This window comes from Pholis gunnellus (assembly GCF_910591455.1).
Source record: "Pholis gunnellus genome assembly, chromosome: 2".
Taxonomy (NCBI): Eukaryota; Metazoa; Chordata; class Actinopteri; order Perciformes; family Pholidae; genus Pholis; species Pholis gunnellus.
Window position 1 is genome coordinate 23,350,225 of NC_136536.1, and position 14,209 is coordinate 23,364,433.

At 43.4% G+C, this 14,209-nt stretch overlaps 1 protein-coding gene across 1 annotated transcript; it reads right to left on the reverse strand.

Moving 5' to 3' along the window:
- Positions 1 to 2,376: 2,376 nt before the first annotated feature.
- LOC306708983 (uncharacterized protein) lies at positions 2,377 to 13,931 on the reverse strand. Its single transcript, XM_079176976.1, has 14 exons — positions 13,413 to 13,931; positions 11,275 to 11,357; positions 10,766 to 10,922; positions 9,268 to 9,432; positions 9,049 to 9,174; positions 8,616 to 8,836; positions 8,390 to 8,503; positions 4,783 to 5,221; positions 4,143 to 4,225; positions 3,901 to 4,057; positions 3,512 to 3,676; positions 3,291 to 3,416; positions 2,946 to 3,169; positions 2,377 to 2,563 (listed from the first exon to the last, which is right to left on the reverse strand). Exons 1-14 carry the CDS (start codon positions 13,848 to 13,850, stop codon positions 2,434 to 2,436), a joined length of 2,628 nt encoding a protein of 875 aa, XP_079033102.1. The 5' UTR covers positions 13,851 to 13,931; the 3' UTR covers positions 2,377 to 2,433.
- Positions 13,932 to 14,209: the final 278 nt, after the last annotated feature.

Sequence of the window (14,209 nt, forward strand, 5' to 3'; positions counted from 1 at the left end):
ATCTACAAGCCTCACTGTGATCAGTATCTATTGGACCAATCTTCTACCAAAGAAATAGTCCAAATGAAACTATAGTGTGTTCGATAGATTATCCATCCAGGGCACCTTTTTGGAAAGAGATGTTGCTTTTGAATTTTAAAATGTCAATTGTTGATGCTGTGAGCACCAAAAATGAAATTCCTCTTTCACACCTGAGTGAAATCAAAAATCTCAGACACAGATCTTTTAAAACCTGAGGAAACCTGGGAGAAATTATCCAAACTATCTGCATAAATAGATACCATTAGAGGGAAGGGATAATTTGTTTTCTTTGTAATCTAGGTGAACTGAAGTCTATTTAGATCAATCTACCAACACCCCAGTTGATGTACATTTCTGTAAGAGATCTGAGTACATCTTCCACCACTGTCTGAACCCCGTGTTTAGTAAACTGATGATTGGATACACTCCCAACAGCAGATTCACATGATCAGCTTACCTTTCCCAGACTCCACTGAGGAGGATGCCGACTCCTTGCCAAACAGGTTGAGGTCAAGTCTTCCCTTTTTCTCCTTCTTCTTCATTGGTTCTCCCTCCAAAGGTTCTGTGGTGTTCCTCTTCACTCCTCTCGCACTGAAGTATTCCTCAGAGGTGGTTGAGTCGTCACTTTCTGAAAGCCTTGTCCTTTTGAAAAGGGGTTCACTTTCCGGACTGGTCTTTCTTTTAACCCCTCTAGTCGTGTCATCCTCTCCGGGAGCTGAACTTTTTGCTGATATATATGCTAAGCTCATGCTGATATAGTTGTGAACTATTTATATATATAGGTATACGCGATAACTTCAGAGCAACGAGTGTGTCGAATCAATGCTTGAACTGAATGAATTTGACAATGTGTGTGTTCTTAATATGTGGTGAATAGAATGTGGAACACAATGAGTTGTTCTGTATCATGAGGTCATGATAGAACAACCGTACCGTCAAATTTCCTTAATATGCAAATTAGTGTTTAGTGCATTATTTGAATTGTGTGTATATTTGTATAGGTGGCACTGAAACAATTCATACAATGCATAAAATACACAAGCATACAATGCTTGATATTGACTCCCTCTCAGTCAACTGGATGATTTTACCTATTGAAATGCCCTTAGGTTGTTTTTATGAACTATTCATATTGATCTAAAGTCAAACATTTTAAGGAATAAATGCAAAACTATTCTTTGCTTTCTGGTTGGCAATGTTGTTCTGTCTGTCAAGCCACCATTTTGGTCCAGACTGAAATATCTCAACAACTGTTGGATGGATTGAACTTTGGTCCTATCTATCCTACTGACTTTAGGTGATCACCTCATTTTTATCTAGCAACGCCATGCGGTTGACATTTGTGGTTTTTGCATGTGAAGAAATACACATTCCTGCCAATGTTATAACGTCGTTCCACTGATCATGAGATAACAGTAATATGCCCAACACATTATAATGCTGCACTGTGCCAGCAAAAGGCAGGGAAGAACACAGTTAGAAAGTGAAAATGGAGAAACATTAACAATGCATTTTTTTAAATAAATTAAAAAAAACATTGCCAAGAGGAACGTGGAAGGCCAGGACATGCTCTACCAGTCCCTCAAGCTAACCAACGGCATCTGGATCTTAGCTGAGCTCCGCATTCAGCCCGGCAACCCCAACTACACGGTAGAGGATTATTACACTATTGGGCCTTCAGCTGTGCTTCATGCTTGTTTGATGAATATCTGTGTCCAGGTGACATCTACAAGGTTTAATGTAGAATTCCAATGCAGCTCAGTTGGTAAGAAAGGGAAAGAAAATAACAAAGAATTTCAAGTTTTTGTTGTTGTTATTTTTATTGATCACAATTAAACCTGGACAAACATGTTTGAGTGATACCAGGTTGTATTTGGTGAAGTGCCTGCATGTAGTAGATTATAGCTGCGTCTCTGATAGGTAGTGAAACAGGTTTTTAGGTTTTATATACATATATGTGTTGTTTTATGTTTTATGGCTTTTTAATGTAAAGTAGATTGAGTTCACTTGTGCTATATAATGAGAAGAATTGGAACCAGAATTTATTCCACAAAGGACTACAACAAACATTTATTTATTTAATTTTCGATTTATTTATCAATGCTGTTTTTGATTAATAGGTTGTTAGTCTATAAAACAACAGAAAGTAGTCAAAATTAATATTCACTCTCTATTTCACTCTCTGGGATGTGAATAATAATGTGTTAGCAGCTGGTTAGCGTAGCTTAGTAGACTGGAAGCAGGGGAAACAGCTATCTTGACTGAAGTGGTTTTGTTACATTTTGTGACATTTTGTAATGATTGTTTGCTCCTTAACACAAAGCTTTAAAAAAAACAACCAGTCAGACAGAATGGTATTCTTCGTATTGTTTATTTTATTTTTGTTACGAAGGGGTCCCCCCAAATCAGTTTTTAATTATCAGCAACCTTTTCACTGGATTTGACGTCCTTGCTCTCTGACACCACTTTGCCGTCCACCAGAGTCTGAGTGACTGTCACCACTTTGGTCTGGACCATCTTTGGATCAACTGCATCCTCCAGACTGTAAGAGTGAACAACACAGCAAAATCAATACAAGGTTGTTTATTTGTAATGCGTAAAACTAAACGTAGTACTCGTAATTAGATCCTTCATGAGACTATTTTTGTATCAAATATATACTGGTTCTTTAACTTATCTGGTATATCCACATACAATTTAGCAGTTGAAATTAAAGCCATGGGAAGAGTATTGAGGGATGAACTACTACTTTCCATATCAGCGTCCCTTCATGTTTGCATGCAGCTAATTTGAATCAAATTTGCAAAAGCTTCCCCGAGATGACCAAAGTCGTAATATCCTTCAGCTCACAATGCAGAACAATGCATGTTTGGCTTTCAGCAAAGGTATGAACGAGCAGTTCCTCGTTTCTTCCTCATACTCACACAAAGTCCGACTCGCCGTCCAGCAGCCTCCTGTACTCGGCGATCTCGGCCTCCAGTTTCACCTTGATGTTGAGCAGGTGCTCGTACTCCCTTGTGTCGTGCTGGATGTCGGTGCGGATGCGAGTGAGCTCCTCCTGCAGCCTCAGGATGATCGCGTTGTACTTCTCCACCTCCATGTTGTAGCGCATCTCGATGTCACGCAGGGTGGCCTCCAGGGACGCTTTCTGTCAAGAGGCGAAGAAAAAGCATGTTCGATTAATGCATGTTTGGTGACTGGTCTTGGCTTTCTTGAAAACATTGATACCAGTCATGTCTGTACGAAAAATGTTCCACAAATGTTCTTACCAGACTAAGTGCGGACTGCATTTCAATGTCCAGTGCCTGATACCTCCTCCTAGAATCTGACATCATAGTCGTAGCTTCCTTCAGAGCTGTTGAGCTCTCAGTCACTTGGAACTGCACCTCTGTGATCTGGACACAAGATAAAATACTAATAGTACATAGAATAGGTACTTAACAAACAGAGCTTGTTAACCCAAAGACAAATCTTGGCATTGACGAATTACCTGAGAATCATGCCATAGTTTGAGCTCCTCCTGGTTCTTCAGGGCTATCTTCTCATACTTGGCCCTCATCTCCTCCATGATCTTGGCCAGGTCCTGTCCTTTAGGAGCGTCAACATCCACACGGACGCCAACCTGGGTGATCTGGGCACGCAATTCAGCAACATCCTGTAGAGGGGGGTAAATAGTCAGGCAGTGCTTTCCTGAACAAGGTTAGTGGGGTTATCCGGGGCAAGGAGGTTAAAGGAAAAGAAAAGATTGCCATAATTTTGAGTAATTATGGTCTAGTATTGGGATTACTTTTTTCTTTGAATTGCTATTCCAACGTTTAGTTGGATTAGGCCAAATGCAGTTTTCGTCAACACAAATAATTTCTGACCAGTGTCCCTCACCTCCTTGTGGTTCTTCCTCAGGTTGATCAACTCTTCCTTCAGAGACTCGATGTCGCTCTCTAGGTGCAGGCGAATAACGTTGGTGTCATCCAGAAGCTTCCTCAGTCTGGTCACATCGGCCTCCACCGTCTGACGCATGGCCATCTCGTACTCCATCCTGACAAATCAAACCACATACGTTCAGATACGTTCACACCAGATGGAAAGCTTGTTTAATTTTGGATGGAAAGCTGAACACTCACTTCATTCTGAAGTCTTCGGAAGCCAGGCTTGCGTTGTCGACAGCGATAGCAAGATGCGCGTTGCCCTTGTTCATGTCAAATATCTGGAAGAAATGAAATTGCTTCTTGAATTTTCAGTGTGTAAAATGCAAACAAACAGTGTCACTCTATCCTCCCACAGCCAATTCGACTGCAAACTGTAACTTTCACTTTGATATATTGTGCATATTAAAGATTTGCCTTTGATAGCATGCTGTAAGTCATAAATGAACAAAAGGGGTTATCGCTCATAGCTTGACACAGAGGTTAAGATAAGAGTGTGACTAGATGTAATAAATGTTGCGAAATCAGTCAGAGGGATCCATAAACTCTCAATGCCAAACCCATCATGTATGATAATAAAAAAGTGCCTCAGGCTGGAATGGCTTTTGCTCCAACATCATGTGACGATTTCAAGGGAGCAAGTGGACATAGCATTGAGATCTTGGATAATTAAAAGTTCCAGCACTTACACATAGATTGTGGGCACCAGTGTGAAATGACCAGAACACCTCAAGAGACCCAGATTTATCTCTGGCACGATGTGGTGAGGTAGAATATAAAGAAACCTTTTTGCTTTCAATTAATGATTCGCAACAAGTATCATTAAAGATTGACTCACCTTGGCCCTCAGCTCCATGATGATTGCGTTGTACCTGCTGAAGTCCCTCCCCTCCATGGGGCCTTTCTTCTCGATGGTCTCCCTGATCTTGATCTCTAGAATGCCGTTGGCCTTCTCCAGACTCCTCACCGTCTCCAGGTAGCTGGCCAGCCGGTCGTTCAAGTGCTGCATGGTGGTCTTCTCGTTCGTGATGGCCAGGGTTCCAGAGGTGGACCCAGAGGACAAGGACTGGTAGTCATACCCACCCCCCCCGAAGCTGCTGCCAACCCGATTGCCGTACGCCGAGGAGATCCTGATCCCATGGCCGCCCGCCCCGCCGCTGACACTGTGGGCGTAGGACCTGTCCATCTGTAGGGATCTGGGAGTGGATGACGAATGGCCACCAAGAATTTGAGAAGCCTGGCGTCTGATCATGGGCTCCATCGCTAAAAGAAGTGTGCTGATTAATCAGAGGGAGAAGCCGTGCGTCCTGGCACAAAGGGGTTTGGCAGCTGAGAGGACGGAGGCAAATCTTCGGGTCTTATATATCACTCTGAGAGGCAATATTCCTTCCTGCCACTCCTCCCCTATCTATATTACATTTGTACCTTTAGTCCTCTTGCTTAGACTTTGTCCCCAAAACACCCACTGAAGGGAAAACAGTCCACTGACATTTTCATGTCAATAGTGTGTAGTAATTCAGCTGTATCTATAGTAACCATGATATCAACAGCAGCTTAAAGTATAAGGCTGACCACACTAAATATGGATCTTATTGTTAGCAGATTCCATGAAAAGACTAATCCTACTGTATAACAAGTATTGTCTGTGCATTAAAAGCCTGATATGTCTTATTCCTCTATGCCATAGAGCTCCATTGTTTTCCAAAAACTTTTAAAAACACATCAATGAGCCACACTGGGTAACGTGTTCCTTCATTGTACTGACTGTCTTTTTTAAATATAATATATAAATATATATAAGTAAATCATACAGCATTGTGATGCTGTTAATACTCACCTGGGTCTTCATTACAGAAAAATATCTTAACTGCTTGTCTTTTCTTAACATACGTTTCATAGATAGGAAAAGTCCTATTTTCTTGTTACAGAATAAATTCATAAAGTCAAGGCTGTGTCCTATCTCAGACCTCTTATCTTATCTTAAGAAATCAAAACTATAGCTGCAAAGGCCATTCTTCAATTGGCACACATCCTGTCATGCCTGTATTAGGATATTCATCCGTTCGCCTGTATCTTTGATCAGAATGGACTGGTGAGCTACTCCAGATGGACAAGCAATAATACCGACGGCTCTAGACACAAAGAAGTCAGGTGTTTCATTTTAGATAGTGTCGGAGGCACTAAATGTGTCGGTGGAGGAGAGGAAACCCCACTTCTTTTTAAGTAATTAATAGTCTTGTTAGTCAATATACTGTATATATCCATTAATGCATGGTCTGGAAAATGAAAAGTGTTACATGGTTTAAGTAGCCTTCCAATCATTATATTTTGGTGTTCATGTTGTTCTCATTTACATTGTCTTTGCCATACAGACCTAACAACAGTGCTCCTGCTATAGGCAGCTATTTTGAATTCAGGACAGGCTCAATGATATCCTAATTTAGGAAACATGTTAGAAAGTATTGAGGGACGGACTGGTTTTTTTTCATGGAATTTATGGATAATAAGTGAAGTTAGGATTCCTAACTTATTCTACGATAAGAGAGGATTTTTCCTAGATGCAGCTAGTACCAACCAATTTCAACCAATGATATACCATCCATCCATCAACCAATCTGCAACATTTAGCGTCAAGGGAGGTGTGTGTGGTGCAGCAGTCCTCTGTAGCTCCGTGTCGCACTACATTCTAAGCCCGCCCACTTTTTAGTGGTTCAATCAAACGCAAAGGTTTTGATATAAATCGCTGTTTTAACTGTATACATATCTCAAACATTTCACAGAGGAATACGTCCCAGTACAGAAGCTAAAAACACTCCAACTTCCTTTTCACTGGGATTTCAAATCTGAGACAAAATCAAGCCCCAGAGTTCATGTAGACAGTTGTACTGCTACTTTTTACAACCACTGTACCAAAATCATCAAAGGATACCTTACTGCTGGGTTCAGAGCAACATTAACACCCTGTGTCAATGAGAACGCTGCTTTGCCAGGATGGGAAAGAGTGCAAATTTGGGATCACCGCGTACACCCAAGTGCACATTCCTGGTGGATTATTTTGTAACCTGACCGGGGTAATCCTGCTGCTTATACCGAGATAGATCGTAGAGATGAAGGAGATGAAATGATTGTTGCCCTGACAACTTTCAAGGGTTGTAAAATACATTCTCATACTATCATACACCGCTGCACAATCATTTTACAGGCCTTATTTATTACTGCTGTTACTCTTTGGAAATAGTATGTACCAATGTAACCCATTCAGTTAAAGGTTCAGGCCGGTGTAATTCTATACTTACGTAAGCACACGTCATATTTCATATATGACTGGATTTATACAATAAATACTTTGGTTGTTTTGTATGCATATATTATTAAATAGGTGCACAATATGACAGGGGATGTGATCTAAAAGGGTTTAAAAGACATTTTCTATTTGTTTGCCATTTATTGAAGCTAATTAGAGTAATTTCGGGAGCAGGACCACACCTCTAATACGCCTCTTCCGGTATTCCTATAAATACCTCCCTAACCCACTCTTCCTGTCCCGTTTACGCATTCCAAACCCCACCCTCCCAACCCCTCTTTCCTCTTCCTCTCTTCCTCCTCTCTTTCTATCTTTTTCGTAGGGTCCTGAAGGGGTTCGTCGTGCCCGATCGCCACGGCGGATCCTCTGACATAGCTCCCCACAACCCATCCGACTGACCGACGGAATCAACGAATGATCCTCTTTCATTCATGTCTCACAAATAAAATAAACGCATTCAGTTGATGGTGTGATCCTTGCTAGTGAATTTGTAGTTTAGACACCAGCCAAGAGTTCAGTGTTTTTACACATTTTATTCACATATTGCTATTGGGAGTAAATGCTGTAATCACTCCTGTCACTATCTTCTGTCTTGATATGTTAGATGTATTTGTGTTAAAGACATGTCACAACTCATTTTGAGTTTCAAACAACAACACCATGTTCACACCAAGATAAATTTCTCAAATGGACTTTATTGATATGTGGGAACATCACAGCGTAACAGGCAGATTTAACTGGACAGAAAGAAAACCAAAGATGATGACATGTAAAGCATATTTGGACTATTTCATTACTTTGAAATATTCAATCACTTCAATTAGTTTCGCTCTGGGAGAATAAAAAAAAAGCTCAAAGCTCTCCAATTCTGAACTTCTGTTAAGCATCTGCGGGTGAAGACACAAACTCATAAATAAATCATGATGAAATAAATTAAAGATGATTCAGTTTTCCTCTGATCCAGTTTTATTTCATCGGCCTGTGGAACAGCTGTACACCCATGAAGTCAAACAAATTGCAGCGTCAGCGCTTAGTGCTCTGAGACTAAGACGAAAGGAGATCAAATTTGGCCAATCATATGTGAGTGTTAGGATGCGGTGACGGCGATTGATGGGAGTGTCAGGCGGTTGCTTCCGGGATTCAAAGGTTCTTGGTTTCTGTGCTGGAGGACACCACCTTGCCGTCCACCACGGTCTGTGTGACGGTCATCACTTTGGTCTTCACTGTCTTCTGGTTCTCCAGAGCGTCCTGGAGCCTGAACGAAAACATCAAGAACAAAATTGTCAGGTAGTTCCTGCAGACAGATTCAATAGTTTGCCTTCTGAAGGGTTGGTTTTGACAACTCTGTCATAAGATTCATTACGTACGAGAAGTCTTCCCCGTCCAGCAGCCGTCTGTACTGGGCGATCTCAGCCTCCAGCTTCATCTTGAGGTTGAGCAGACTCTCGTACTCCTGCGTCTGCTGCTGGATGTTGTTGCGCAGCTGCGTGAGCTCGGACTCCAGGCCCAGGAGGATGGAGTTGAGGGCCTCGATCTCCATGTTGTAGCGCATCTCTGTGTCCCTCAGCGTGCCCTCCAGAGAGGATTTCTGTGAGAATAGACAAGGGGAAAGGAAAGAAGGGGTTAAAGTGATTCACAGTGAACACAACTCGCTGAAGACATCTCCATAGCGTGGAGTCACCGGAGTGTAAAGCTTGTGTCAACAGAGTCGTTGTGAGAGCCTTCAAGTGAGAGTGCTGAGTTGGCCGTTGCGGCGTGCGTTGGGGTAAATGAACTGTGTGCTGACTGAGTGCTTCTCACCATGTTCCTCTGTGACTCCAGCTCGATCTCCATGGTTTGCACCTGTCTGCGCAGGTCGTTCACCTCTGTCTGGGCCCCCTTCAGGGCCTCTGTGTTCTGGCTGACCTGGGTCTGCACTTCCGTTATCTGAAATAAGGATTGAGATTAAAGAAATACGTACAATTTTATGACCACATTAATGGCACTTTGCACTTGATAGTTCCCTTGTTAATCGTTTACCTGAGATTCATGCCATGTTTTGAGTTCCGCCTGGTTCTGCAGAGCCATCTTCTCGTACTTGGCCCTTATTTCTTTCATGAGCTCAGACAGGTTGTGTCCTTTAGCGACGTCGACATCCACGTGGACTCCGGACTGAGAGATCTGGTTGCGAATCTCCATGACTTCCTACAGAAATAAATGTGGATAGGGGAGTTTAAAGACAAAATCACAGATCTAGTGCACTCACTCCCAACTCAAGTACGGCAGCTTTTTCAGTGGTCCTACTCGTCAAACTATGGCGCTCTACGTGGTCATTGTTATAGCCAGAGTAAAGGAGGAAGTCAGGTCACGTAGTATTGAGAGCGACAAAGTAGGAGTTTCACCCAGGAGACTGCTACTAAAAGTCTATGTTCTTTTAAGTTATGCAACAACACTACATCCTGTACATAATTTGGCCTATTTAAGTGTGTTACATATGTTACGTGCGTGTGTGAATCAAGACTTGTTTTTATTGAGCTGTGACCCAGCCTCTTCCAACCATAATCACGTTATGGTGAGGTAAATATACAGGGGGTGTATCTTAACCTCAGTCTGGGGTCATACAGTAATTCCTTCAGTAAACTAATGGTTGTGTTTTGGCTTATGCACTTAAATGATAGTTATTTGAATTCTTTGGTGTTCTCTTCGTTGCCAAATATGGACGGGAACCATTATTTTTTACGATGAGGCTTCCCACAAAATTCACATAAAAGACATTTCAGATTTCTTAATGAACCTCCCTCTGCCCACTGTCGTTTACTCCAGCTTGCATTCAGGAGCACCCTGAGGCTGAGTACGTGTCGGCTGCAGTCGTGGCGTCACACACAGTGATGATGTTTGAGGGGATTATGAAGAAGTAAGCAAATATTTATTCAAGCCTTTTGAAAGGTGTGGCTGCTTGCTGAAATGATGTCCAGAGGTCTTTCTGGCTTTTGTTTGGATTTCATTAGACTTTGTTGAATGCAGCACTTAAAATGTCAACATCGAAGGCAGCATGAATACAGCTTTGACTTTCACTGATAAAATGTACGAAGCCACAGCTTAAGTTTCTGTCAAAGGACCTTGAAACCTTCATCAGGTTGCTATTTTTAGAACCGTTTAGTTTTTTTTCAGAGATTTCTGCATTTTCACTGGTTTTAAGTGGGCAGCTGGAAAAACACGAGTTAATGTGAGCAGTAACAATAGCCATGTTTGTTGTTTATAATGATCATTTGGGGGAGTGGCTTTAGAATGAGGCCTGAAGAGAAGGGCTGTCAGTGTTTGCCTTCTAGATGTCGTGACCTTTTGAGCCAGTGCTGCGAGCTGCTTTCATTGGAAAAGAGTTGACCACACTGGGCTGGGTTTTTTAAGGGTTAAATAATTCTTTAAATCTTGCTCACTCTTGTTAGTTTTCAAAGATTACCAACACTGTCTTTAAAGTTTAGCCACATTTGAATCAACATGTGACAACAGCTGTAGGGCTGTTTGCCATCATACTCACATTTTCGTGGTTCTTCTTGAGGTGGATGAGCTCCTCCTTCAGGGTTTCGATCTCGCTCTCCAGGTTCATGCGGCTCATGTTGGTGTCGTCGATGAGCTTCCTCAGGCCGACGATGTCGGCCTCCACGGACTGGCGGATGGCCAGCTCGGACTCAAATCTATGGCAGGGCAGTGAGGGTACAGTCAAAGCCTGGTACAGGTGCTCCTATTCACCTCGTTAAACTTTGTTAACTGAATAACATAATGACCAAAGCTACTGAATGGACCTACACTTGGTCGCCAACGATCTTTTTTTAAGGTATATTTCCATGTTTAAATATTTGTGCTGAGTATTTGCTCAACATACAATATTCAGCACAGCTGTGTTTGCCGTGACATTTAAATTACGACACAACTGAAAGGGCTCCGCCGGCCATGATGCAAAGGTGATGAGTTATGAACGGGACACCGTGCTTGGTGTGCCCCGCAGCTCTCTGGCTTCATGCTTTACAGTCGGCGGTTGGAACTTACTTCACCCTGAAGTCATCGGCCGCCAGGCGAGCGTTGTCGATGTTGAGAACCAGACGGGCGTTGTCGGTGGTGGCGTCAAACACCTAAAACATGGTTGACAAAAGATAGGGAGGGGGGGTATTTTAGGTTTGCAAACTGAGGACGGGCAGCACAGACAACCAACAGTACAGAGCTTACTGTTCCTTTGAGTAAAGTCAACCAGCTTCTTGGAAATATTCTGTGAATGACATAAGAAACAAATGCTATTTAAACTGCTATTTACACATTTGTACTAACTGGCTTTTATGTGACGTCGTTTTTTTACTGCTTTATTTTATTATTTTAATTATTATTTTATTTATTTATTTTTTAAATAAATATCCTTTCTTTGTTTATCTTTATCGTATCGATTGTTTTATCGGTTCATCTATTGTTCTGTTTTATCACGGTTAGAATCTGACCTTAGCTTGTCTTGCTTTGTTAGGCCTCTCTATTGAGCTTTATATTATTTAATTACCCTGCTTTGTCTGTCAAAGCACTTTGTAAACTCTGTTTGTAAAGTCGCTACATAAATAAAGTTAATATTATTACTACTTGGTTAAATGTCTTTATTGATATACTGTAAGTAGTAATAGGTTTAGCATGAGAGGAAAGAGTGCCAAAGTCTGTGTAGATGAGGACAAGCGCGAGAGGGCTCCTTCAGAGAACCAGATGGCTGCAGTATTTGCTTTAACTGTCACGGTACGGCAGATAAGGGCCGGTGAGTGGGTGTCATCCAGGTGACAAAGTCCACGAGCCAATCCACGGCTGCCAGGCAGCAACTGTCCTGTCTCTGCCGTGGAACAGGATCTATCCTGTCAGCAGGGCCGAGGCAGGGGATTTGCATGAGGAAGCTGATGATGGTGGTTGTGTGTGTCCGCGCATGGGTGTGTGTGTTCGCGCATGCGCGGTCATGTGAGAACATGTGTGTGTGTTTGCATGGGTAGTTGACTGTGTGTGCTTTGAGTCTGTGTTTTCTCAGATGAGGTCTGAGTGATTTTCGCATCACTCCAAAAGAGAAAACAAATATGAGGCAATTTGAACCCAGGGCTGTTCTTCTGCCCATTTCGTCTGTGTCATCATTTTCAAAAGGAAGGTTTGACGTCAACTCTTTTAAATCTATGCAGCTCCCACAAGGAAACGGTTCAGAACCCCCCCCCCCCCCCCCCCCTCCCCTCACACACACACAGTATTTAGGTGTTGCTACAGTTGGCCCCACTGGAATGTTCCATTTGGAAACTGCACTTAATTTTAATGTAATGTTGAATAAAAAGCATCAGCAGGACGAGGCTCACACAGACCAGTTCTCTGTCAGTCAATACTGTTTTTTTTTAATCTTCTTGCACTCAGCGGGGGAAAAACCTGACGTAAATAATTAACTAATTTTCCCGGGGTCGTATAATGTCTTCACTTACTTTCACCTAAAAAAATCTTTTGTGCGTATTTGGGGTGTGACAGGTAAGTGTGAAGTTAATTACGCTATCAGATAAATTGCTCATTAAAGAAATTCAAGAAAAGCTCCACCTTGGACTATTTGATTCACATTAAGTGAGTTGAGTTTTTCTCCCTCCCTTCCCTTATCACCTTCTATTTAATGTACACACAGCAGCAGGGACTGTACTGAGTGCCATTGTCCCACCAACGACACACAGGGTTTGTGCTGCGCTAAACAAAGTGGAAACAGGTAGTTCAAAGTTGTGACGTATGTGTGGCCCTTTCAAGTCCCTGGACTCTCTTGTATTTCTCCCCGCTTTCCTGTTTCTCTGACCCCCCTCTGATGCTCCAACATTCCTCCACCATACTGTTTCCGGTCCCACCCCTCGCCCCCTTGACCCCAAACCCCCCCCCACCCCCGGAGTGGGCAGGCACTGGGCCAAGCAGCACCGATGGGGTTGTGTTTGGGTTGGTGGGAACAGAACGTTTGTGGTGTAAACACCGTCATGACGTGTTGTGTCTGTTTTACACATTTCTTGCTCAACCCTACTTGCATCACATCCTTTCAAAACATTCATCGTCCCATAAGTCAGCCTGGGTCTCATCTTTCAATTCCCTCACTCCAGTCGACACTTAACTAAATCAACACATGCCTGCTCTCTCCCGTCTGCTCCCGCCCCCCTCACCTTCTTCCTCAGGTCGTCCAGGACGACCTGGTACTTGCTGTAGTCCCTGAAGTCGGGCCCGCTCTTCTCCAGGGCCTCCTTGATCTTGATCTCTAGCTTGAGGTTGGCCTGCTCCAGGGTCCTCACCGTCTCCAGGTAGCTGGCCAGCCGGTCGTTCAGGTTCTGCATGGCGAACTTCTCGTTGCCCATGATGTCGGCGCTGTTCCCGGACACCTGCACGCTGCTGGAGAAGCCACCAGCCCCGGAACCCGCCGCCCCCATACCGGCTCCCAGCCTGCTGCGGCTGCTGGAGGAGATGCTGATGCGGGACCCACCGGCCCCGCCGTGGATGGTGGGGGCCCCGTAGACAGGGCCGGAGGCACGCTGGAATGACATGGCGGGAGTCTTGCTGCTGGTGGAGGAGCGCACAGAGTATGTGCTTTGCCTGGAGGTTTTCATTGTGGCTGGAGAATGTGGGACTCAGTGAGAGAGGCTGTGAGTAAGAGCGAGAGAGAGAGAGAACGGCTGGGTAGGCAGAGACAGGAGCTCACAGACACAAGGCAGGAGGAGAGTGGAAGCTGTTACACTATATAAACCTTGTGGGCCCTCAGGTCCGCCCCTAAGAACACTCCCCCTCACCCTGAGTCACCTCCCTTTTTTCCACCGGCCTAAACCACGGAACTGCGGACAGCATGCCTTTGTCCTTCACAAGCTTCCAAGAGCACAATTCTGAGCACTCAATGGAGTTCAATAACTTGGAGATAGACATTTTTATTGGACATGAATAGTGAATATTGCTAGGACTTTACCGATAGGAC